The sequence below is a fragment of the Telopea speciosissima genome, chromosome 7 (genome assembly GCF_018873765.1).
Source record: "Telopea speciosissima isolate NSW1024214 ecotype Mountain lineage chromosome 7, Tspe_v1, whole genome shotgun sequence".
In the NCBI taxonomy this organism is placed as follows: Eukaryota; Viridiplantae; Streptophyta; class Magnoliopsida; order Proteales; family Proteaceae; genus Telopea; species Telopea speciosissima.
The window spans coordinates 66,251,568-66,278,428 of record NC_057922.1 but is presented as its reverse complement, the minus strand read 5'-3'; the positions used below and the strand labels follow the sequence as shown (position 1 = coordinate 66,278,428).

Genomic DNA, 26,861 nt, shown 5'->3' with positions numbered 1-26,861 from the left:
TATTTAAATTCAAAAGGTGGAAGTGTTTGTGATCGATATCATTAGTGGAAGAGTGATGTGACAATTTTGATCGTTAAATATCTAAAACTAGTCTTAATAGATGGCGGGTCAAATTTCAACTCGAAACTCAAATCACTTAACAACATCTACTTTGGTGTATGTCCATGCACCCTCCTTATAGGTTTGGTGTTATCCAAGCCTTTGTTTTGCTATGTGGTTAAGTTTGGATGGGTTGAATCTTGACATGTGAGTGAGGACCTTTTGAATTTACTTGTCTATAAAATTTGGCCCCATATAGTTTAGTTTTTGCTGTGACAAATCTAAGAACTTATTGATTTTTTTTCTACTCATGGATTGCGATCAAAATTTACACCTTCTGAATTATTCACGACTTAGAATACTTGATTTCATAGTGCGAAAGTCGAACGAGGACGATTACGATTGTTTGATTAAGATTGACATGAACTCATGGAATCTCCAAGTTACTCGTAGATTCATATACATGATTCAAATAAGTGGAATTGACTGCCATAGCAGCTTCAACTGATTGATATTTTGATTTGGTTGTGTTGCAGCTGAAATATGACCCGATGACATGGATGTCCTGCAAAAATAATTTATATGTTGCATGGGTCTGACAGTCCGCTCTGGGTCTCTTTAGTGTCCTTTACTATTTTTACAGGACATCCATGTCATCGGGTCAGATTTAAATTGCAACAAGTTGAAATCAATCTAAATATACTGATATTCAAGAATCGATTGAAATCTGGCTGAACCCTAAAATCCCTTTATATAGATCTGCCAACTTGGACGGGCAAGAATTAGGATCGGGCTCGGGAAGGCATAAATTTCAGGCCTTCCGCACTCTATGGTAGAGTACTTCAATCTCTAACTCGTATTTTTTCCTAGAATGGGAAACGCAGTCGGCCGACCGATTGAATTTGAGTGATTCAACAGATCCGATTCCGATCTTTTATGGGTGGTGAAGCAGTGATTGGAACATCTGTTATGGGTAAATAATAAAATAAAAAAAAATAAAAAAATGGTGATTGGTGGTATTCTGATCTCCACGGTATAATCGTGGCCCAAGCGAAAATTCAAAATTTCAAACCTCAGAACGTTGCCGTAGTTAAGAATTGGCAGAGTTAATTACAAGGGTATTATAGTAATTCACATATTCCACTAAATCGCTGAAGTACTACTGTATTACTGTTTGTGTTATATTTTCTAATTTCACAGCAAAGATTAATTAGAGAGATTTGATGGTAGTTTAGTTAAGATTAAGGATTAATCAGGAAGATGTGTTATATTTTCTAATTTCACAGCAAAGATTAATTAGAGAGATTTGATGGTAGTTTAGTTAGGATTAAGGATTAATCAGGAAGATTATATAAGTTTGTTGTCACTTGCCTGAATTCGAAGCACACTATAACACCACTCTCTCTCGAGTCTTGAATCCCTCTTTCTCCAGTCTCTACTTTACTGTTCCTTATCTCTCACAAGAGAGGGAGAGAGACAAACTGATAAAGAGAAGAAAATATCATTTCAGAGAGGACTGAAGAGTAAAGCGATTACAATGGGCGGCTATGACTCAGAGTAGGGCTTTGTAAATAAAACAGCAAAAGGAAAAAAGGAAAACACACACTCACTCTCCCCAGAAAAGTGCGCTTAACTGAGAAGACGAAGAAAGAAAAAGAAAAAGAAAAAACAAATGTTGGTTTTCAGAGCAACGAAATCGAAGATCTGTTCTGCAATCGGAGATCTCTGCAGCATGAAGAAGAGGTAGGAAAAAATCTCGATCTATCAGTATCTCTTACATCTCCAAATCTACAATTTTGAGGCTTCAACTCACATTCTCCTGCCAATTTCTGCAACGATTCCGCCTTGGTTTTCCCTGTGTATGACTAGGTTTTTGGTATCATTTGACTTCATTATTTGAGGATTTGAGCTCCTCGCCTGGTTGCCTTGTTCTATTTTGTCTGTGAGTGTGAGAAAATGGATAGGCTTTTTTCCATTTCGTTCCAATGATTCCGCTGTTGCTATCTATCAGCCTATTGGTTAGGTCTTGTTGCTTTTGTCAGATGAACTTCATGGCTTCACTTGGTGTCTCCGTTAAGGAACACTTCGTGTTACTTGTCCTTCTTAATTAGATCTGAGGCCTTTTCGACTCTGGCGTTATGGAAAAGCTTTTCCAATTTCAACAGGCAAGGTTAGATTTTGGTGGCACCTCGTTATAAAACTAGAGCTTTAGCCCTGTCCGGCACTGAAATCCATGGTAAATTTTGTATAGGTATTTGATCAGATGAAAGCTCTCATTCTCCCTTATGAAGGATCCAGAAAAATTTCAGGTTCTTTCACGCGTTTGACGTGAAATGTGGATTAAGGATAAAATTGTCTTGTTATTTGAATTATAAATTGGAAGCGTCATGCATTCTTCCCTTTATCCCTGCTTGGAACTAGATAGTGCAGAATTCAAATTTTAGTTAAAGCTTTAATGGATAGTTTTTCTTGTCCATTGAGATAATGAATGTTCAAGTTACAACAGATTCAGAAGATTTGGACTTTGAGCTGCTGAGAAGTCAGTCTTGTGTGGAAGAATTGGGGAGGGCTTGTTGTCTCTACAATAGCAGAAAATGAAATCTGACACACTGCTTGATTATGCTGTGTTCCAGCTGTCGCCAAAGCGCTCACGGTGAGAAGATTCTTTAATGGTGTTTAAACTTTTAGAATGTTTAGTTACTGCAGAATTTTGATTTTCTGTACTTATTCCTTTTTCTTTTGGCAGATGTGAGCTGTTTATTTCCAGTGATGGAATGACGGAGAAGCTTACATCAGGTCTGGTAAAGCCATTTATTACACACTTAACAGTTGCGGAAGAACAGGTTGCTCGAGCAGTTCAGTCTATCAAACTTGAAGTTGAAAAACATAAAAATGCTGGAAAATGGTTCACAAAAGGGACTCTTGAGAGGTTGGGCACGTGTATTTCTTTTTTTGTTGCCAACTCAAACTGCGTTTTGACTAATGTAATCCACTTCATAATGAAACAGTGTGCTTGCCAGTAGTCACTTCATTATGAAATGGGGATTGCCTCATATTGTTGTCTTAATTTGGGCATCCTGGTTTCAGGTTTGTCCGGTTTGTTAGTACACCGGAGGCTTTGGAGCTTGTCAATACATTTGATGCTGAAATGTCTCAGTTGGAAGCAGCACGGAGGATTTATTCACTACAAGGGGAAGATAAGCTGCCCAGTTCATTTGGTATGTCAGATAATCCTTAGCTTTGGTTTATTTTAGTCATTTGGTATCTCCGTGTTGATGGATAGTAAACTTTTTCCCTTTCACTTTGGGTTGGTTTTTATGCATCAAGGCTAAATGTTGGATGCAACATTGCATTTGTTTCCATTCCTAAATTTGCTGTCGATTTCTAGAGTCAATTTTGGTATCTATTTTTAATTGTCATTGTGTTTCATAGTTTTGGTTTATGTAAGAGTTCTGGTGGATTTTCTGTTTTCTTGTTGATGGATTTTTGTAGAAGTCTATCATTGCGCAAGTTTTGGCATCCATAGTGTTTTTCCCGTCGACATTTTTCTTTTTGGTATTTTAGACATAGTTGCGGCTCTGCCAGTATTTTGCTAAAATGTGTTTATAGAGATTTTAGTTTTCTTCCCTTTTTCGGTTAGATGTCAGTGGAACCTTTTAAGCATAGTTGCAGTGGAAGGAAGGTTCAAGAGGTGTACAGTAGGTTTAATGGATTAAATTGAAGATTTAAAGTATGAAAAGGTGAGTAGTTGTTACTAGGAAATAACAAATAAAACATGACTATGGCAGCATACTACTAGGAAAATAAAAGGCAGGTTTACTGCCAAGTTCTTGGGTTTGTCTTGTACACTAAACTTACTGTTTATCCATTAGAACACCAAAAAATGGTCAGAAATGAATGTGCATGTCAAGTGGAGTAGATTATCTTGGAAACTAGCATTCAGTGTCCTTGTTATATGGAAAGCAAGAAATGGTATTTTCTGTTTAAAGTTAGCCATGCACAGACAGATGCAGAGAGTTAATTAAATATGATGGGACTCCTGAATATATTTGGGTTAGACTGAATGTGTACATGGTATGCCTGATCTTTGATGCTAGATTTTCTTTTTAAAAGTCTTAATCTAAAGGGCTCATAAACCAAAGGGGAAAACACCTTTCTTATTTAGTAATAAGTCTTAAAGAGATTAAAAAAATGTTTAATCTTTGATGGACGGGCTTCATGGGCTGTGTTGGTCTCCTGAACATCTTTAGATGTTATACTGATGAAAAAGGTGAAGCTATTACTACATCTGCTCTGAGATTTTGTTGGTGTCTAAAGTGAGGGTATGTACCATTTCTTGATTCAGATTTGACATGCTTTTGTGAAGACTCATTGATTAATGTACTCAAGTCTCGATTAAGAAAAAAGTATTAGTTGTGACTGGTAGGATGTCACAGTTACGGCTGACTATTTTCTGTCTCCATGTTTGCTCCAGGTGGAGATACTGGAGCCCCAGATGCAGCTGACATAACCAAGTAAGTTCTTCCTGTTGTTTTTATTTCTTGACTGCTTTGTACGTTTAGATTAAAAGGTGCCTTGTCAATTCTTAATCTCTAATCTTGTTTATTTATGCTGTCTTTTTGTTGTGGTAGGACGCTTGATTTTATTGCATCTTGAGCTATTCATAACCTGCATTTTTTCTAGTTAAAAGATACTATGACCTAATGATGTTATTTTCTTGACCAACGAAAAGGATTCCATTAATTTTTAAATTTTTTTACAGGGTTGTGGAAAAAAAAAAAACTAAAACAATGTTTTTTTGGGGAAAGTGAAGGGGATGATTGGTGTGAGCTGGAGTAGTTAGGGTCTGAAGCACCATCTGTTGGATGTTTGAGATAGATGAAATTATACACTGATTGTGCAGATGTTTAAAAACTATAGAGAGGACTTGGTTCTGTTTGGTTTGTTTATGTGTGTTCTACTCTCATTTTTGGTCTTGAATCAGGAAGGAGCTTCTGAGGGCGATTGATGTGCGACTTGTTGCTGTTAAGGAAGACTTGACCATGGCTCTTGCCCGAGCGTCTGCTGCTGGTTTCACCCTTGAGACTGTCTCAGAACTAAGACTTTTTGCCGATCAATTTGGTGCTCATCGCTTAAAGTAAGTTAAAGAAAAATTATTTTTAGAAACATCACTAGGCTTTTCTATGGACAGCAATTAGGTTTGAGTTTTATGCAAGCTTAAGTTTGCTCCTAATGAGGTCAGCCTTCTATCTGCAAGAGAGACTGAAACCTTTTAGTTAGTGGGCTCCTCCTTTGCAGTGGCTTTTGCACTGGCCTAAAATTGTTTCGGTGGCCTCTTTATGAACTGTAGACTTGTATGAAATTCATATCGGATCTTTTTGGCCTTTTTTATTATAGAAAAATGGAGAAGCTTACATTATGGTAAACTGTACATGCAATATACTTAATATAAAGAGGACATAATAGAAAAGAATGAAAACACATCTTGTTATTTTTGGAAGTTTGGAATAGGAAAGGAAAATAAGAAAGAGAACAGAAGAAAGGGTAGATTACACCAATACCCCACTGGTTTCTGACTACTTCAGATACCTCACGAATTTTTTGATGAGATTTCATTTGCCTCCCTTGGGCCGTGAAAACTGAGATGGTGTTAATTTATGATGTTAGATGAAAGGTAGATTATACCAATACCGCACTGCTTTCTGACTACTTCTTATACCTCACTTGCCTTTTGATGAGATTTCATTAGCCTCCCTTGGGCCATGAAAACTGAGATGGTGTAAATTTATCATTGTTAGATGAGTAGCTTTTTCTCAAATGTAGTCGAACTACCAAAAAAACTTCAATTTGTTATACAAGTTTCATGTTTGACAATAATACAAGGGGCAGAGGGTTTTGTCAACCTAGAAAGTTTTCCACTGATGTTAAACAACGTTGAGTGCATGTCAATGTGAACCTAGTTTTGCCATTTCAGTGCCTCCAAACATAATCATTGTTAGATTGTTCAGATCCTATGCTGGAAATTCTAAATGATACAATCATCTGATCCAATGGTTGGACTTGGAACCTTCTTGATTCAAGATGATTCGATCATCAATATTCGGGATCATGTGGACCTTAAAGACACCCAATTTGGATTGGCAGGTGGCTTTTCCTGTCAGTTGGGCTGCAAGTTAAAAACCCCCATTGGTCTATGGTGGTTTGAGAATATATCAGGCCAGATCACTGGGCCTGGTGATCTGATTGTTTGGCCAGCCTCTGGGCTACCACTGAGTTTGAAAGATCTGTTGCCTGTTTCAATTTTTCTGGTGAGCTAATAGTGTCTTTTTAAGGTGCATATTGTATTAGTGAAGCATGCGGGTTGTGATGCAGAATTGGTATATCGATTGAGTATCAAACTGGGTCCATACCTGGCCCATATTATGGTATTATTTAATTCCAATTTCCCAGCCTATATTCTGCCCTAGGATGGCCATCAGCCAGCTTTATTTGCGGGGAGAATATAGCTATCAATCTTGCTGATTTGAAGGGGGATTAATTCCCGGTCAATCAGATTTTTTTTGGAGATAATTTTGAGAAGATTCTGTGAGACCCATGCCAGCCTGCATTAGAGAAAGATGCCGCCAAGAATCCATATTTCATGAGAGATTTTCTGATGGTGCCCAGCTGCTTAGCGATATGTTGGTTTTCTATAATTTAGGATTTTAATTGTATTGCTTATCTAGTCCTTGAAGGGGGACTTAGTAATTTTAAGATTGTTTCCTCTTTAATTATATTTTTTTATGTAATCAGTAATTTTTATTCCTAGCACTCTTTCTATTTCAGTTATCTAGATAGATTGGATTTGATTTGTAATTAGTTTCCAATTAGGATATGTCTAGCTTCTTAGGGGATTCTGTTGAAATAGGTTACTTATCCCCTATCCGATTGGGGTAAGCAGTCCTAATTCTATTAGGACTGCTTCCTAACTGATTGGGGAAGTACCCCTAGTTAGATTAGGATGTTTCCTCTTTATTCCATTTTATTTTTCTCCTTTTTTATTGTTTATCTCCCTCAACCGAATCCTAGTTTGGTATTCCTAGTTGTACTAGGAATCCCTAATATGATTAGGACTGAGGTTGATTCCTATTTGTACTTGGATCCTTATCATTCTACTTAATATAAATACAAGGCCTGTGTGATCTAAGAATCTACAGTGTCTTACCCTAATTCAATTATCTCTACAGATTCCTTTCCACTCAAGGAAGGATTCAATTACTGTAATCAATTAAAGGTTATAAATAAGGGAAAGCTGCTGGATTTCAGTGGCCAACGAATTGAAGAAAAAAGAGAATTTTGGTTTTTAAACCATGCTATGCTGTGAGATGCAGTGGGAGAGGGTAAGATGCCTGTACGGCTGTACGTGTGAGTGGGATTCTCGATCCAATCCTATCCTTCTTCTCTATTTTCTATTTCAATTGATTTCGTTGTCATCTGCTACAAGTTCATCAATAGTTGCCCAGTTTTTTGAAGACGAATTCAGCAGTAAATTTTGTCCAAGAAGATCCTGCCTGGGGCTAGGTCCTTCGTGATCCAGCTCTACCTCTACATTAGGTTGTCACCACTCACCATGCAGGTGTGGACCTCAAATTCCACATCCACCCCCATTGTATCTCTCTCTCTCTCAAAAAAGGGGGTTTTTTATATGAGCAACGATCCTGTTATCACACTTAGTACTATCATAAGGTGGTTTTTTTTTTTGCCACGTGGCAGACTTGGATGGCTCGGGTGGGTTGACGGGATGGAGGACACCCTGAAACAAGCACTAAAAGTGGTTAAAACTGAGTTTAAATTTCATTAAATCAAAAAATGCCATTTCTAGTGTAATGGAATTTAGTGGCATTTCTATAATTTTGCCACTTGAACTCACTTTAAGGAAATTCCCTGCTTGTTTTCCATCTTTAAAGTTTAAACTTGACTTTTGTGGTGGGTGTGGCCCTGTGGGAACAGGATGCACATTAAGTTCCCCTAGAAAAACAAGTGGTCACTACTGTTATAGGATATAGTTTCACTCCTATTCCTTGTGAAAAAAGACAAGGTGATTCATTTTACATGCCTTAGTGCAGATAGAATCAGACCCACATGACTGATGGCTAATCACAAAACCACATTTTGATCATAAGCTGTGTAATTTCTGATTTTATCACCTCATTCAGTAGGTGGATATATTCCCAGACGATAACAGGTGTTTCTTGTTAGGAATAAGAAGACAAAAATGTGACACTGCTGCTCTGGTTGTTTTCATTTTTCAATCATCCATTTTTTTGAATGAGACAGTTATATTTCTCCAGAGTTTGAGTTTCAGATTTCAGAGAATGATGTCTAGTTTCTTTGTATGTTGGCTATTATATTTTGGTTTCTTTACTGTTCTTTTTTCTCTGCAGTGAAGCTTGCAGCAAGTTCATCTCCCTATGTCAGAGAAGGCCGGAATTAATCTGTGCTTTGAAGACTACAGGAGACGATCAAGCCGTCCGAACCAGTTCCAGTTCAGATATGTCCATTGATGACCTTGCCGGAGAAAGTGTTCCTGCCAGGCCTAGTTGGCCCCACCAATTTCAGAGCCAGTTTCACAATCAGCAACAGATTCGCCAAGACCATGATGCTCCACAACCCCCTGAACACTCCAAATCATCCATGTGTCAACAACCGAAATCTTCCTTCAACTTCCCAATTCGGCGTTCCAGTGATAGGGGCGAGAACAGGGAAGGCACCATTGAGAAGGAGAAGGACAAGGAAGAGATTGTGACCGAGTTGCCTCAGGCTAGTCAGCAATCGAGGCGGCTAAGTGTTCAGGACCGGATCAATTTGTTTGAGAACAAGCAGAAGGAGCAGTCTGGAAGTGGTGGTAAGGTCGCATCAGGGAAGTCTGTTGAGCTTCGGAGGCTGTCTTCAGATGTGTCGTCCACTCCTCCTGTTATGGAGAAGGCTGTTTTGAGAAGATGGAGTGGGGCCAGTGACATGAGTATGGACTTGAGTAATGATAGGAAGGAAATAAAGGGCAGTTCAATCACACCTTGTTCTTCCACAAACTCTCAGACCCAGTCCAGCAAATCTAGCAAATTTGCCTGTGTGAATGAAGATAGCAAGGATGATGTGGAATCGCGCGACACAGCCACGACTTCAAAAGCTGACTTCAAGGGTTCTTCAGGTCGATTGGATGATTCTGGTTTGAAAGATCTGCCTGTTACTCGTTCCCGGGTTACGGATTCTGAAGCCCAAGTGACAGCTTCGTTTGGCAGCTCAGAGGATGTTCATTCACAAGATCGACTGGTGTCTCAAACTCAGGTGAATGTGTTGACTGGAAAATTAGAAAAGGTGGGGTGGAAAGATCAAGAACCTTTTGAGAGCCACTCACACTCTAATTCAGGCTGGGGTGAAGTTGCTTTGAATATTCAAGCAGTTTCTCGGGCCCAATTTATATCTTATCCTAGTGGAGCTGAGCAATCTGGATTACAAGATCAGACTTCACCTCAAAACATGTCCAGAACTCCTTTTTCTGGAACTGAGCTTCCAGAAGGGAAAGACCAAGTTGCTTCTCAGTCGCAGTTCTTGGTTCTCTCTGGTCAGGATGCATCTCAGATGCCATATGGAGCTTCTGTGAGCAGAACAGGCACTGTCGAACTGAGAGATCGTCCTGCTTGCCAGGCTTTATTCAAGGATCCTCCCAGAGCAACAGTGGACATTGGATCAGATTTAAGACAACCACCAGTTTCTCATATTCAGGGTAAAGCTTTCTCAGGTAAGTTGGAAGGAAGTGCTGAATTGAAAGACCAAGCAGCCTTTCAGGTTCAGTACAAAGGTTTTGAAGGTGATCGGTTGGCTCCTCCATTCCAGGGGAGCTCTTTCCCAGGAAAAATGGAGGATGTAGGGAGGAAAGAATTGGTATCTTTGGGGATAGACTATGGAGATTTGGCCCCCAAAGTGGAAAATAATCTTCATGGAACAAAGTTGCAGCGACAGAGTTCTGCACCTGAACAGAGCAAGAAGTCACAAGGTAGAAGGGGTGAGAGCACTCCAGTCAATGGAAGCAATGAAATGTCTTTTCCTCGAAGAAAGATTATTGAAAGTCCAGGGGTGTTTGGTTCAGCCACAATAACCCCAGTTGAGCAAATTCAGAAGATAAGACAGTCAAAAGGAAGTCAGGAACTTAATGATGAGTTGCAGTTGAAAGCTAATGAGCTTGAGAAGCTTTTTGCAGCGCATAAATGTCGGGTAACCGGAGATCATCAGCCCTCTTCTGTTCGGAGAACTAAAGGACCAGATACACAGGTAGAGCAGGTTGCTAGTGCCATTTACAGGACATCAGATGAAGTTACTCCTGATCGATTGCAAGAAAAAAATCCAGTGAGGGAATCTTTTAGTAGTTCCAGCAACATGGAGTTTGATTTCAGTTCTTTAATAAAGAAGGTAGATAATCAAGACCATGGTAATACACTCAGACAGAATATTACTGAGTTTGGTTCGTCCGAGGATTCTCGAGGAAAGTTTTATGACAGGTACATGCAGAAACGAGAGGAAAAACTGAGGGAAGAATGGAGTTCAAAAAGGGTTCAAAAGGAAGCCAAGATGAAATCAATGCAGGATAGTCTTGAACGGAGTAGAGCTGAAATGAAGGCCAAGTTCTCAGGGACTCCAAGCCAGCAGGATTCAGCTCTTCATGCTCGTCAACGTGCAGAGAAGCTCAGATCTTTTACCATTCGTTTAGCCAGTAAGAACAGGGAGCAGGTATTCTTGTTTTGAGTTTTATTTCTTTCGGGTATGCGTAACTATATGCTATCGGCTGGTAGATATGGATGTTTTATTTTGAGAGACTGGTAACTGTACCCAGAACTTGGTTCTTGAGTGGTTGTTCGTAGCTAACCCTTATAAGGTTTTCTTTTCTGGCAGCAGCCAATAGAGTCTGTCCCGAGCGAAAATGATGAATATCCATCTGAATTTCCTGGAGAGATACAGTATGGACAAGATGTACCCTTCAATGGGATAAATTCAGGGGATGGCTCTTTCAGAAGTACCCAATCCAAGAAGCTTTTGCCCAGTAGAAGCTCATCTTTATCTACCCCTCGGACCTTAGTAGTGCCAGCTCCACGATCATCTTCAAAGTGTTCCAATCCCAGTTCTGGCAGGCGACGGGCTCTACCAGAAAACCCCCTTGCACAGTCTGTTCCCAATTTCTCTGACTTAAGAAAGGAAAATACAAAACCTTCAATAGGAATCAGCAAGACAGCTTCTCGTTCACAGTTTCGAAATTTTAATGGCAGCAAGAGCACCAGTGAAGAGCTACCACTTGTTAAGGAGGATAAGCCACGTCGATCTCAGTCCATGAGAAAGATCTCTGCTAGTCCTCGTGAGTTGAAGGACTCGTCACCTCAGAACTCTGATGGTGTTGTTTTGGCACCAGTAAGATATAGCAATGAACAAACTGACGAGGGCCTCTATGGCAAATCTCCCAAGAATGCTCTGTCAAAGCCCTTATATAGGAAGGGTGATGGAATAGGTCCTGGGGCTGGTGCTGGTTTGGCTAATATGGCAGCTTTAATGGCATCTGAGGACCTGAAAAACGAAGAAGAGCCTGATGAAGTGGCTGATAATCCGGAAGATTCAGTAGACATGGTCATGGGGGAAGAGGAAGAATTTGGAAGAGTGACTGGTGTTGAAGGTTTTAAGGCTGCAGATTTTCCTGCTGATTCAGATAATGAGAACTCTCAACTGAACCAGGAATCCGAAAGATCAAGTGATCCTGGGTCAGAAAATGGCGATGCCCTGAGATCACTTTCTCAAGTGGACCGCAACTTGGTAGCTGATGTGGCTGTTTCGGGGTCTGTTACCTTCCATGCTTCTGCAGGTAATGTGCAGGACTCACCAGGAGAAAGTCCTGCTTCTTGGAACTCTCGGGTGCAGCATCCATTTTCTTGTGTTCATGAGACATCAGATATCGATGCCTGTGTGGACTCTCCAGTGGGGAGCCCTGCATCATGGAACCTGCACTCTCTCAGTCAGATGGAATCTGATGCAGCTCGAATGAGGAGGAAGTGGGGCAGTGCTCAGAAGCCAGTTCTTCTTACAGCTAATACTTCACATCATCTTTCACGAAAGGACATGACAAAAGGGTTTAGGAGGTTACTGAAATTTGGGAGGAAAAGTCGTGGGTCTGAGAGCCTGGTAGACTGGATATCTGCAACAACTTCAGAAGGAGATGATGATACTGAAGAAGTCCGGGATCCAGTCAATCGGTCATCAGACGAATTGAGGAAATCAAGAATGGGTTCCTCACAGGGTCACCCTTCTTATGATGGTTTTAATGAAGGAGAGTTGTTTAATGAACAAGGTATCCTAAATTCCTGCTGCATTTTCCTATATCATATCAAACATCAATATAGGATTGTAGGCACTATTATTCACTGGAATTACTTCTTAAAATCTGCCATTAGCCTTGAAATCTAACTGAAGCACATCAAATGTAATACATTTCTTCTTTTGCTTGTGGAGACCAAAAGTTGAACTGAGACCAATGATATCCCATTCTTCTGTTATTTCTGTGGGAAATAGATCTGTGATCTTTCCCCATGGTTGTTGTCAGTTACTAGGTTATCATAAACAGACTTTTCTAGGAGGATGAACTGGTTGAAACATCTCTAGGCCATGGAGCCAACTAGCACATCCACCCAGCTACTTGGTTCTTTATAATACATTACTACATTCATGGTTCTTAAGACTGCGCTTTGTTCAAGTCTATAATAGCTATTGTTTGCTTGTGAAATATATAGAACAACAAGAAGATCTAGTTTTTGACTTGGTTGACATGCTGTCCCACCAGTTGAGTTGGGAGCCAGTCCCAAAAGGGGTTGATACTGTGTTTAAGTCTGGTAACTGCGATCAGTCATTGTGTTTGGGCCTGGAGGAATACTTGGACATTTTTTTGTTGAATTATCTCTGTTAAATTATGTACACCAGAATACCATGGGGGTATTCTGGTCTTTTGGGTGTTTTATTTATTCTTTATTTATGTATTTATGAGCAAGGGTAAAAATGTAATTAGGGTTGTGATACTGTCCACGTAAACAATGCCATGAATAGTGTTTTTCCCCTTGTAATCTCTTTTATTATTATAAATAAAGAGCTTGACTGATCTCATTGATCATTCAAGCATTATTCCACAAACCTGTTTTGTTAACATGGCATCAGAGCCAAAATTTCTCTGATCTAAGTTTTCAAAACCCACCCCCTTCCTATCGTTTTTTCTTTCCTGCCCTTCTCTCGATTTCTTTTCTCTCCTTTTTTTCCTTTGTTTCTCCTCCCTTCCTAAGGGCAGCACTATAGAGGTGATCATATGATCTAGTTGTTGCCCTATTCCCACCTCTGTTTTTCTCCTTTATGAGATCATTTATTTGGTTCGATTGCTGCTGGTTCCTGTCTGCGATTTTTGGAGTTTCCAGAATTTTGAAGCCCTAGCCACTACCATTGATCAAGGCTGGTTTTCTGCATATTGGACACTCATCTGCGATCTAGACCAGCTGCCCTCAAGCCTCTTTTGGTTGTTGAAGACCCCTCCTCCCAATCGATTCCTCTTTTTTAGGGTTTTCTGAAACCCTGATCATTATCGATTTTTGGGAATTGGGCTGTTTGCTGCTGTTTTTTTATTGGAGCTTCTTCTCTTCATCAAGGACATCCTCTACAAGTTCCTTGACAGATTCGATCAAGCTTCTTCATCAATTTTTTTTGGATCCCCATCACCATATCAATCTCCAATTTCGGGTTCTCTTCCAATACCCTGACATTGTCGATCTCTGTGGAAGGGATCTCTACTGCTGCTGATTTTTTGGGAGTTGTTTTGCCCTTCATATTGGCCCACTTGACCTTGATTTCAGCTCTTGGTTTGGTGTAATTGCTGGTTTTTCATTCTCCACAGCCTTGTTGCAACTATGGGTGACTCTGCTGATTCCACTGCAACTTCTAATCAACCTGGACATGAAAAATCAGATTATCATACTTTTCAGCCCAATCCCATCAAACTTGATGGCATCAACTACCTATTGTGGTCTCGGTCAGCCTCTTTTGCTATTGCTGGCCGTGCTCTCACTGGCCACATTGATGGCACTACTCCCATGCCTGCTGCTCTAGGTGCTGCCCTGACTCGCTGGCTTGCCAACAATGGTGTTCTCATGTCTTATTTGATTGGTTTTATGACTTCGGACATTGCACATGGGTTCCTCCTTTTTGATACAGCTTCTCAGGTTTGGTTAACCTGTAAGGAAACGTACGGATAACTTGGTAATGATGCACAGGTCTATGAACTCAGGAAGAAGGTTCTTCATACTACTCAGGGGGACTTAACAGTCTCTAAATATTATGCTACTCTACGCAACCTTTGGCAACAGTTGGACCACTTCTTTGATTACCAACCTGATAATGCTACTAATCTGGCTGCCTATAAGAAACATGTGGATAAAATCAGGGTCTATGACTTCTTGGCTGGGTTGAATGTTGAATATGACCCAATTCGTGTTCAAGTGTTGGGCCATTCCCTTTTTCCCACACTTGGGCAGTCTTATGCCTTGGTCTCCTCTGAAGAAAATTGCCGAGCTGCTATGTTGCACCCTGCTGTCCCTGACAGATCAGCCCTCCAGACTACTGCACCGGCTCCTTCTACACTAGTTGGCACTCTCTCTGTGGGTGGTACTACTATCAGCACCATTACTTGTGAGCAAGGTTTAATATTTCGCGATATCTCGGTATCTCGGGCCTATCGAGATATCGGAGATACCCGAAATATCGCGAAATATGACCGAAATATTGCATTTTTTCTGCAATATTTCGGGGGTCCATCTCGGGGGGTATTTGGCCATATCTAGGCCTGAAAGTTCATGGACAGCCTTATTTAAGCTTAATAAACACATTTAAACCATAAAATTGTAAAAATGTGAATTCAAATTGGTGTTTTGGGCTTGCACCCTTGATTGACATACGGTCACCGACCCTAATGTATAAATAGTTAAATACACATAGATTAGGCAGTTAATATTTAATAATAGTATTTAACTTCATCACATATTAAGTTAAAGCCAATACACATTGATGAGTACCATGATTCTCATAAACTCCATAATATTCAATAACTCGCTTAAAGCCTTAAAGGCAATACACTAAGTGTCAAAGTTAGTAAGTCACAAGACTCGCAACTCGCAAGTCACACTCACAAGTTCATAGATCAATGAAATCACAACTTCGCATTACAAATTACAAGTGCTAAATCGCTAATAGTAGTTGGCTTTGTGCCTCCCGGATCAATCCCACTCATGCCTCGCCGAGTCGACGTCCATTGCTCTCTGTTTGAAGGACATATGTGGACCACGGTATAGAATCGGAGAAGAAACGAGTGTAGTCATCCACAAGTGTCACGTAAATGGAATCATCAACATACTGTAGGTAACCTATCCTAGGATATAAACTAGGGTTACCAATCGATCCAGTCCGTGAAGAAGATGATCCACTGTGATATGATGTTGGCGCCGGCGCAAGAGGCGATGGCATTGGCTGCATGTATGGGCTGGTGAGGTTGGTAGCTAGGTCCGCTAGGGTATGCAAAGATGTTATCTACAAAAGATGATCCAGTATGTCCCTGGGACTGGGACTGGTAGTCATAGTCCCCTACCCCACTAAACTGCCCATATGATGATGATCCATATCCATATCCACCGTAAGGTTGTGGTGCACCATAATCCGATGCCAATGGAGTGGTATGTGCGTCAAAAGATGGGGCACGCCAATGTCCAATCGGTCCTCCCTCCATATCACCCATACTCAAACCACCAACAGAGCTAGATAGGTTATCAATGTCCATGTGATCAGGTTGCAACTGTGTTTGTCGACCCCTATGCTTCCTGTTGTATGTATGTAGGGGGCCTCTCGAGGGTGGGGGTGCGGCGGCACGTGCTCCGTGGTCCGTATCTTGTGTGGCATGATCAAATTGTGTCTCTCCAGTGAATCGGAGTGGCTCTACAGGTGCCGTATCCTGGGCCTCCTGGCCTACCACATAACGCTCTCGCATGCCGTCAAATTCTTCACCAGCATCACCACCACCAACATCACCACCACCAGCATTACCACCACCAGCATCACCATCACCACCACCAGCATCACCATCATCACCATCATCATCATTTGAGGACTTAGACCAGTCTTCATCATCAACAACATTGCCACCAGTGGGCTGGAATGGTATGGGTGAGGCTTCCCTTGCATGTATCTGACCCTTGTCAGCCATATACTCGTCCACATCAGCACCAATCTCAGAAGCTATCATGGGGTCGGGCCTACCTCCCTCCTCATCCAACACTGGCTCACCTCTATCCCTCACCCAATCCACAATAGGGTCCTCATCATCTGAGTCAACTTGAAAGATGTCAGCTAGATCAATGGTGCCCCTTTGTCCCTCATGTCCCATGCGTATGTGTTGCAGTTTCAGCCTCAAGTTGTAGTGCACATACACCATGTCAGATAAACGTTGAGACCCCAATCTGTTGCGCCTCTTGGAGTGGATGAGTGCAAAGGTACTCCAGTTCCTCTCACAACCAGATGCAGAACATGTTTGGGCAGGGACTTTAATTGCTATTCTTCTTAAGTTTTCAGCCGATTCCCCATACAACACCCACCATTCAACGCATTACAAGTTTACAACAAAAAGACATGTGTCAAATGTTGTTTCAACTTTCAACTTTCAAATTTCAATACATATGTAATTTAAAACTTAAAAGAATTACCAAGATCACCACGTGCTCGCCTCAGATCGCAGCCTCACTCCAAAACTTCCCAATGCATCCCTAAATACCTTGATCTACACCCATGTGGAAAATTAGTAAGTACTTCTTCACTACTTATTTGAAAGCATCAATAAGTTGAGTTTCCAAATGAACTCACCTCATTGTTGCAAATTGCTTGTAGTGCACCATCTGACTCTAACTTCTTCACTACTTGTTTCACAGCATCAATAAGTTGAGTTTCCAACCCAAGCCTATTGTTGTATTGATACTTAGGGTTCAAGTAGTATGCTGAAATATGACATATAGAATAGAGGTATTGTCAAATGCATAGGTAATTAGTAAATAATAATACTATGAATTAGTAAACATAAAACAAATTTACTCACCAACCTTATGCGGTGGATGCATAAGTTGATTCTCCCAATGAGCATTTATGATATCTAAGAAGTGTTTGCTCTGCGAGGAGCCACACTATAGACACTATCTTTCATCAAGTCTATTGCAAGCATATAGGACTGGCATGGTTGGGCCCTTCGAGCGGAGTCAACAACATGTAGAACTTTAACTACGGCTCTAAAACTTTCACCACTTTGCTTAGTTTGGTCAAGTCCTCGGATGACATCGTTGCTTGTGCTTCCCTCCCATTTGCGCTTGGAACCCTTCCATTCAAACCACTCATCGAAGCAAACATGCTTCTCAGCCCGGCCTTCTTTGTCTCAATGCTTTTGAGGACAATGTAGTTGGTGGCAAATCTTGTGATGCCAGGCCTAACCAAGTCACCCCCACATTTTTCCCTCAATAGATTGAGTGCATAGGAGTGGTTGTATACAAAGTTGGTGACTTGTCTTGCACTTTCAACCACAGTCTTCACCAACTTTAACTTTCCCATATCTTTTAGCATTAAGTCAATGCAATGGGATGCACAAGGAGTCCAGAAGAGCCGGTACTTACTATTGTTCATCATCTTCTCACCGGCCAGCTTGAAGTTACTTCCATTGTCCGTTACAATCTGGACAACATTCTCAATACCCACATCTTTTTCCACTACTTCCTTTAACAATCTGTAAATATATTTTGCATCCTTTATCTCTTTGGATGCATCCACAGATTTGAGGAACACTGTCCTCCCATCACAATAAACCATGAAATTGATGATGGACTTTCTTGTAGGCCCAGTCCATCCATCTGCCATTATAGTCACCCCATATGTCTCCCACATATTCCTCATCTCACTAATGTACTCATCAATCTCACTCTTTTGTTGAGGTAGATAAACATTCATTACCTCATATGGGGTGGGGCCCTTGAATCCTGGGCTAGCCTTTGCAATGGTATCTATCATGGTATCATAATGGGGGCCTTGTGCAGTGTTTGCTGGGATGGTATGGTATAGCATCCACTTAGCTATTGATTCTTTAACCAATCCCTTCATCCCCTTCCATGCTCCTTTGATTCTGGGTTGACTGCTTCCTTTCTTCTTATGCAATTTAGGATCAGATGTTGATGGTAGTACTGGTACTGGTAGAGGTGTTGGGGCTACCCTCACACTTTGTGATCTTTTAAAAGGATTCAAAGTTCTAGGACCTCCAGAACCGCCAGCTCCTCCACTACCCCCTACTCTTTGTCTCTGCTGATCATCTTGAAAACTTACTCTACTCCTCCTAAAATCCCTAGCCTCCTCTGCTGTTTGTATGTCATCAGGTACTGCAATGTCATCATCATCATTGTATCGTCTTCCTCCTCCCATTGAATTCCTCACTGTATCCTCAAGTTGTTCTCTTATCCTTTGCTTGTTAGCCTTCCTCTTCTTTCTTCCCCTCAAACTATCACCAATCTCCCTGGCTACTTCAGTAGGGACCATATGACAACCTACAACATCTTTAGATCCTCCAGTCAGATGTTGTTTTAGCCTACTGGACCCACCTCCCATAAATTGCATGTGACAATAGTTACATATAGATTTTCTCTTATCCTCATCAATGGGAGTGCCATGTAACCATGCAATGTCACCCCTATGCTGGCTGGCAGGTCTCTCTTGTTCCCTCTGTTCTCTTTATTCCCTCCGCCCCCTTTGTTGACTACTTTCCCCCACCTTTTGCTTGCCCTTCGCACGTTGTCTATCACGATCCGCCATAATGATACTTGTTTACTGCAATGTAAGTAACAAAAATAATTAAAATACTTAATGTAGATGTACTTCAATTGACACTTTTAGATTACTAATACACTTGTATAGTTTTTTAATAGTTTTCCCCTAACCCTTATATTTTTCACATAATTAAAACCAATTTTTTATATATAATGTTAATATAAGTATTGACCTAACACAACAAAACCAAAAATTAGTAAACATAATATACATGTAATGCATTTCAAAACATATAGAAATAACTTTCATATTTTTCCTTATTTATTTCTGTTTTTTTTTTTTTTTTAAATATATTTTTCTTAATTTCCGAAAAAAATAATTATTTAAGAGCAGAAAAATAAATCCGACACCGTGAAGCCATAGATCGGCCATTGGTGTCTAACATATATTTAATTCATTACCATCTAAGTCATATTACCCCTAATTATTTCCTATTTTAATTGTAGGAAAATGAATTTTTAAAACCAGAAAATTAAAAAAAAAAAATACATATGGGAAAAAAATTTCGACACCGTGAGGCTATAGATTGGCCTCCGGTGTCTAACATATATTAATATCATCACCATCCAACAAAATTTGTACATAGTCTTTTCAAAAAAATAGTTTTAGAGGAATAGAATTTACCTTAAATAGTGGAAAAAGGCTTGGATGATGAGCTTAGATGACCCTCCGATGAGTTTACCGGTGAAAATCCGACAACAATGTGCTTGAACAATGGCTAGAGTGTTGGATGAGAGCTTGGAAAAGTGGAAGAATAGGCAAAAGACTGAAATTCCTTAGCAAATGCAGCTCTCGGTCGAAATATGGACCGAAATCTGCGAAATATTGTATTAAAGCCCCCCTTCACGTGACACTTTAAGCCAAAATACCATATTTCGTCGATATCTCGTGAGATATCGAGATATCGACGAAATATGGTATTTTTTCATTTCGACCTGATTTCGCATGTCGGTAAGCTCGAGATATACGAAATTAAGCGATATTTCGGCGAAATATCACGAGATTTTGAACCATGCTTGTGAGCATTGTCATAAGCCTTATCACACCAAGGACAAATGTTGGAAACTTCATGGGAAGCCCGCTAACTTTGAGGCTAAACGGGCTGCCAAGCGAAAACCAAAAACCAAGGCCAATCACTCTGAGTCTGTCACTGCAACCCCTACTACTGACACTGGCCTATCTCAGGAGGATTTATAGGCATTCCTACATGTGCTAAAGTCTTCCACTGCTGCTGCTACACCAGCTACTGCCACTCGTCTACTCCCTCAGGTTCACACTTTGCTTGGTCAGGTATTTCGTTTGGTGGTCATTGTGCCTCTGTAGCTTCCCATCCTTGGATCATTGATTCTAAAGCTACAGATCACATGACCAGGTCCTCTAGCCTCTTCCATCGTTATTCTCCTACCTCTGGGAAAGACAAAGTCAAGGTGGCTGATGGTTCCCTTTCCTCCATTTCTGGAAAAGGAATCATTAACTGCACTCCTTCCCTTCCTTTGTCCAATGTTTTACATATTCCAAATTTTACTACTAATCTTCTTTCTATTAGTAGTATAACTCGTGATCTTAACTGTAAAGTAACCTTTTTTCCTTCCCATTGTGTTTTTCAGGATTTGAACTCTGGGAAGACGATTGGATTGGGTAAAGTGCATGGTGGCCTGTACCTGCTTGACGATGGACGTCTCACTCCACCTCCATTACTACCACTACATCAGAATTCCTTAGTATCTTATGAAATTTATCAGTGGTACTCTAGATTAGGTCACCCCCCCTTAGGCATCTTAGCATCTTTATTTCCTACTTTGGTCAAACATTGTGATAAGACCGATTTCTTTTGTGAGGCTTGTGTTCTGGCCAAACAGACACGTTCAACTTATTCTATTTCTAATAAAAGGAGTTCTTCACTTTTTCAACTAGTACATTCTGATGTTTGGGGCCCCAGTCGTAAGACTTCGGTTTCTGGTCACCGTTGGTTTGTCTCTTTTATTGATTGTCATTCTAGACACACCTGGGTTTATCTTTTACACACCAAATGTCAAGTTTTTTCTTGTTTTCAGCATTTCCATAACATGGTCAAAACTCAGTTCAATGCTATTCTCAAAGTCTTGAGAAGTGATAATGGGACTGAATATACAGAGACTCAATTTCAGAAATACCTTGCTGATAATGGGATTATTCATCATATAAGTTGTGTTGATACCCTAGCCCAAAATAGTGTGGCTGAAAGGAAGAACCGACACTTGTTGGAAGTGGTTAGGGCGTTGATGTTTTCGCGCCATGTTCCCCCCCAATATTGGAGGGATGCTATTCTTACTGCAACCTATCTTATTAATCGGTTGCCTTCCCGTGTTCTTGACTCCCGCAGTCTGGCTGATATTTTACATGGGAATTCCACCTTTGTGGTTCCTCCCAAAGTTTTCAGTTGTGTGTGTTATGCCAGAGACACTAAACCTCATGACAAATTTGATCCTCGTGGGTTAAGGTGTATTTTTTTGGGTTACTCTCCAACCCAGAAAGGTTATAAGTGTTACCACCCTCGTTCTCGTCGTACTTTGGTCAGTATGGATGTGGTCTTTCATGAAAGTCTTGCCTATTATCAGTCTACACATCTTCAGGGGGAGAATTCTGGTTCCATTGAAGATGTGCTTATGTTTCCTCCCCTTGAAATTCCTCCTTTGGCTGCTACCCAACCTCCTACCGCTGCTGCCCAGCCTCCTACCGCTGCTGTCTAGCCTCCTTTGGCTGTTACCTAGCCTTCTTTGGCTGCTGCCCAACCTCCTTTGGCTGCTGTCCCTTCATCTGTAGGGACTCCTTTACAGGGGGAGTGTGTAGGTAATAATGGTGGTAATGATCATTGTTAGTGGGAGTTGACTTCAGTCCAGAGAACCATCAGTGAATTTCAGAAGAGAATTGACAACTCTAATATCATCACCTACAAGAGATACTCCGACAGAGGGCAACATCAATCCATTGTGGCACCAATACCTATCCAATTGCCGACCTAGGAGTCAGATCCTCCTCCTTGTGTTGAGACCTCTCCTTCCGATCTACCTATTGCTCATCGCAAAGGTACTAGGACTTGCACCCTGCATCCCATTTCTCGCTTTGTTTCTTATAGTTCTCTTTCTCCATCTTTTCGTGCATTTGTGTCCTCTCTTTCTTCTGTTTCTATTCCTAAAAACTGGAAGGAAGCATATACAGATGGAAAGTGGAAGGCAGGTATGTTGGAAGAAATGAGAGCTTTAGAAAAAAACAACATTTGGGATCTTGTAACCCTCCCTCCAGGAAAAAAACCGGTGGGACGTAAGTGGGTGTTTGTGGTCAAACAAAAGATTGATGGGTCTGTGGATCGGTATAAGGTACATTTGGTTGCAAAGGGCTTCACCAAACATATGGGATTGACTATCAGGAGACTTTTGCCCCTGTTGCAAAATTGAATACAGTTCGGGTTTTACTATCGTGTGCAGTTAATCTTGGATGGATCTCCAACAGTTGGATGTGAAGAATGCCTTCCTAAATGGGGAACTTTGTGAGGAGGTATACATGGATATTCCTCCAGGTTTTTCTTTTGACAATAATAAAGGCAAGGTGTGCAAATTGAAGCGAGCATTGTATGGGCTGAAGCAGTCACCTCGAGCATGGTTTGGTCGGTTCCACAAGGCAATGACATTTGTTGGCTACAAACAAAGTAATGCTGATCATACTCTCTTTATAAAGAGGGCTGGTGAGAAGCTCACTGTTCTTATAGTGTATATGGATGACATTGTGGTTACAGGCAATGATGGGGATGAGATCAGCTGGTTGAAAAGGTTTCTTGGGCAGGAATTCGAGATTAAAGATCTAGGGCCACTACGGTACTTTCTTGGGATTGAGGTTGGCAGATCTTCTAAAGGCATCTTTCTCTCCCAAAGGAAGTATGTCTTAGACTTGTTGGCTGAAACTGGTCTGTTAGGATGTCACCCTTCAGATACTCCTATGGAGGCTATTGTTCATCTCAAAGAAAAGGAGGGTGAACCTGTTGATAAAGGCCGGTACCAATGCCTAGTGGGAAAGCTGATTTATCTCTCACACACTCGTCCAGATATTGCTATTGCTGTGAGTACTGTGAGTCAGTTCATGCATGATCCCTATTCTTCTCACATGGAGGCTGTTCTTCGGATTCTCCACTACTTGAAGTCAGCTCCTGGAAAGGGCATTCTTCTGTCTCCTAATGGTAACCTACGGGTAGAGGCGTATACCGATGCTGACTGGGCTGGTTCTGCAGATCGGAAGTCTATCTCTGGGTACTGTTCTTTTGTAGGAGGCAATTTGGTCATTTGGCGTAGCAAGAAGCAGAATGTGGTGGCTCGTTCTAGTGCTGAAGCCGAGTTTCGGGCTATTGCAGTAGGCATTTGTAAGTTACTTTGGTTGAAAGGCTTGCTACAAGATCTTGGTGTTCCTGTTCATCTTCCCATGATGTTGTATTGTGATAACAAAGCTACAATCAACATTGCACACAACCTGATACTGCATGATCGCATTAAACATGTTGAAGTGGACAGACATTTCATCAAGGAAAAGCTGGAAGAAGGGTTGATTTGTGTTCCCTTTGTGAAGTCTGCTGATCAGGTTGTTGATATCTTCATTAAGGGGTTATCTGGGAAATTGTTCCATCCCATTCTAGTCAAGTTGGGCATGATTGATATATTTGCACCAACTTGAGAGGGAGTGTTAAATTATGTACACCAGAATACCATGGGGGTATTATGGTCTTTTGGGTGTTTTATTTATTCTTTATTTATGTATTTATGAGCAAGGGTAGAAATGTAATTAGGGCTGTGACATTGTTCATGTGAACAGTATCGTGAACAGTGTCATGAATAGTGTTTTCCCCCTTGTAATCTCTTTTATTATTATAAATAGAGAGCTTGACTGATCTCATTGATCATTCGAGCATTATTCCACAAACTTGTTTTGTTAACAATCTCTGTAACAACTAAATGTGGTCGGCTACATGGATCCTTGCAAAGACAGAGCCTAAAAAATAATAAAGCAAAAGAGCACAACTAATGTAGTCCTAGATAGACAAAGAGTCTACTAGGAGCCAAGTAACCAGGACCTTTCAATACTGCAGGCCGATTGGGGCAGAATTGAGGATTTAGGTCAGAATTAGGGTTAGGTTTTAGGTAATGGATGTAAATTTTATATGGTAATGCTAGGCAGGTTTAGAGGAAGCTAACAGTGAAGGTTTGAATGATGTTTGAGTGAAAAATTAAAAACCAGAAAATTAGGGTTAGGGTTTCGGGTTTTGAGAAAGAAGGGTGTGATTAGTTTTAGGGTTTAGAGGTGGATTTCAGGGATGGGCTTTTGGCCGAGAGTTAGAGGCAGTATTAGGATGGTTCGACTGTAATTTGGAGGGGTTTGGATGGTTGGATAGGTCTAGACAGATTTTAGGGGTTTTAGGTTTTAACAGAAATGAGGGGGATTAGGGTTTTGATGGGAGGATAGACCTAGGGTTAAGATCGAGTGGGAGGGTTGCTGAGTAGGAGCTGTGGTTGAAATTTGATTGGATTTGGCTGGTGGAATTGGGCTGGCAGAATCTAGATAACCTAGGGTTAGGTGGATAGATTGGGAATAGGTAGGCTTAGGTTGGAGGATTAGAAGAAGAAGGATGAATGCTGTAACAGTAAACTACTTACTTGAAAACTGATCTTCCAAGGCAGCAGCAGCTTGAAGAAAATAAGGTCTCCCGATCTACAAGATGCAAGGAGAAGAAAAGAGGATCCTCCCGGTCTACAAGATGCAAGGAGCCGATTGGAGATCCACCAATCCCTTCACCTTGATATTACTCACAAGGCACACTCTCAAAGGAGTAAAGCAGCAGCAACAATGGCAGCAAGCAAACACAATTGTTTATTTTCAAATCTAAACTGTGGGGGAGCCTCCCACGATTTTATTAATATATAATATGCCCTAAGGCCCAATTCCTATTACAAATATGAATCACTCCCCTTCTAAAATCGTGGAGGGATTGGGACACTTAAATTAAAAGCTAAAACTTAAAAGATTCTCTATCTACCAATAGGAAATAAGAACCTACCAACCAATGGGATTAATTCACTTACATTGAACCATGGCCTGAATCGGTTCAATTTAAGTTTACAACTAAACTGAAAAAAAACTATGGAAAATAACTAAGGCTGAAATAAACTAAGTATGAAAACAAACTAAGGCTCCAAACACTAGGCCCTAATCTTAGGGCTGCTTCTTCTTGCGAATGCTTGGATCTGCATCAGCAACTGCAGAAAACAAAATTAAAAAAAGCCACCTAAAAGGGGTCAGCAACATGTTGCTAAATCTCATCAGTGGGGGATGGAAATTTGTGGTTGTTGAAACCTATATTCCACATCTCAATATCTCATCTTTTTTACCCTCTCTGCGTAGTAAGAAGGAACCTGAATCTTTCCTCAAGGTGGCTGATATTAAGTTATAGTTTATCAATGATTTTAAACATCGTTGCTAGAGATCTTAAAAGAATGCATAGTAACAATCTTTTGCTTCACGTGCATATCCGTCCATTTAGTCAGCTCATGATACTCTTCTGTGATCTATCTCTTAGGGGAAGTGTATATACTACTCAAGAATGGGCTGCAATATTTAAAAGACATTTATACATGCACCTGGATTATCAATTTGGTAACAGGATATCTTTTGTTCTTGCAGCCCAAGCCTTACGTAGCTCTATCCCTGCACCTCCAGCCAACTTCAGACTGAGAGAGGACCATTTATCAGGAAGTTCGCTAAAAGGTTTACTACTTAACCTGCTTCAACCCAATGCCGCTTTCTGTATTCCTGACTAAAATAAACAAAGAAACTGTTTGACCCTAACCAGAATACTTGGTCCAGGATGGGGAATCGGATGAAGCCCCCCCTTTGTATGGTTAACATGTTGAATTGCAATAGGAAATTGCCTAAGAAAAAAATTTGCCTAGATTGAGAACTATTCAGTGTCTAGGGCCTTTTTTTTTTGATCCTGGGCCATTTCTAGTTGTCAAGGCGCTGCCTAGGCGTCCAGATGGATTTTTGGGGGCCTAGGCGACTGCTGCCTTAGTGTTATCAACCTAGATCTGGCCCTTATTTATGCCAAAGTAAATGTTTTTATTTGTTATTATTTGTTATTTCATTTACTTAAGATAGTATTCATAAATAAGCAAAACCCCCCTATTTGAATCTGAAGAGAGATTTAAAATTAGGGAAAGGCTTGGATGATTAATTCACCCCAAGCTCCATTTTATTTATAAGAGTAAATAAAACATAAAAGGTTGTACATGAGCAATGTGGGATTAAACCCATATACAAAACAATCAAATAAATAAAGGGAAAAAGGTCCAGAATACCCCCCACGGTATTCTGGCCCATATCTAACACTCCCCCTCAAGTTGGAGCATATATATCATGCATGCCCAACTTGACTAAGATAGGATGAAACAGCTAGCCATTCAGCCCCTTAGTGAACACATCCGCCAGTTGATCAGTAGACTTCACAAAGGGAACACAAATGAGGCCAGCTTCAAGCTTTTCCTTGATGAAATGTCTGACAACCTCTACGTGTTTAGTGCGATCATGCTGGACAGGGTTATGAGCAATGCTAATGGCAGCTTTATTGTGATTGGAAGATGGACAGCCACACCAATATCTTGTAATAACCCTCTAAGCCATAGAAGTTCACAAATGCCTTGGGTCATCGCATGAAACTCGGCTTCAGCACTGGACCTTGCCACAACATTCTGCTTTTTGCTACGCCATGTGACAAGGTTCCCACCCACAAAGGAACAACAGCCAGAGATAGATTTTCTGTCAGGAGAACCAGCCCAATCGGCATCAGTATAAGCTTCAACCTT

At 40.7% G+C, this 26,861-nt stretch overlaps 1 protein-coding gene across 4 annotated transcripts in view; it reads left to right on the top strand.

Annotated features, from left to right (window-relative positions):
• Positions 1–1,488: 1,488 nt before the first annotated feature.
• Positions 1,489–26,861, top strand: part of LOC122667568 — a 32,165-nt gene continuing 6,792 nt past the window's right edge. The window contains exons 1-9 of one of the 4 annotated variants that reach the window (XM_043863898.1): positions 1,489–1,777; positions 2,553–2,692; positions 2,786–2,968; positions 3,127–3,257; positions 4,514–4,553; positions 5,024–5,176; positions 8,463–10,803; positions 10,969–12,403; positions 25,684–25,767. In XM_043863898.1, coding sequence (XP_043719833.1) covers positions 2,634–2,692; positions 2,786–2,968; positions 3,127–3,257; positions 4,514–4,553; positions 5,024–5,176; positions 8,463–10,803; positions 10,969–12,403; positions 25,684–25,767 — 4,426 coding nt within the window. In that variant the 5' untranslated portion in view covers positions 1,489–1,777; positions 2,553–2,633. Of the gene's footprint in view, positions 1,778–2,207; positions 2,349–2,543; positions 2,693–2,785; positions 2,969–3,126; positions 3,258–4,513; positions 4,554–5,023; positions 5,177–8,462; positions 10,804–10,965; positions 12,404–25,683; positions 25,768–26,861 lie in introns of those variants that run through there. The other 3 variants (XM_043863895.1, XM_043863897.1, XM_043863896.1) reach the window with 3 other exon arrangements.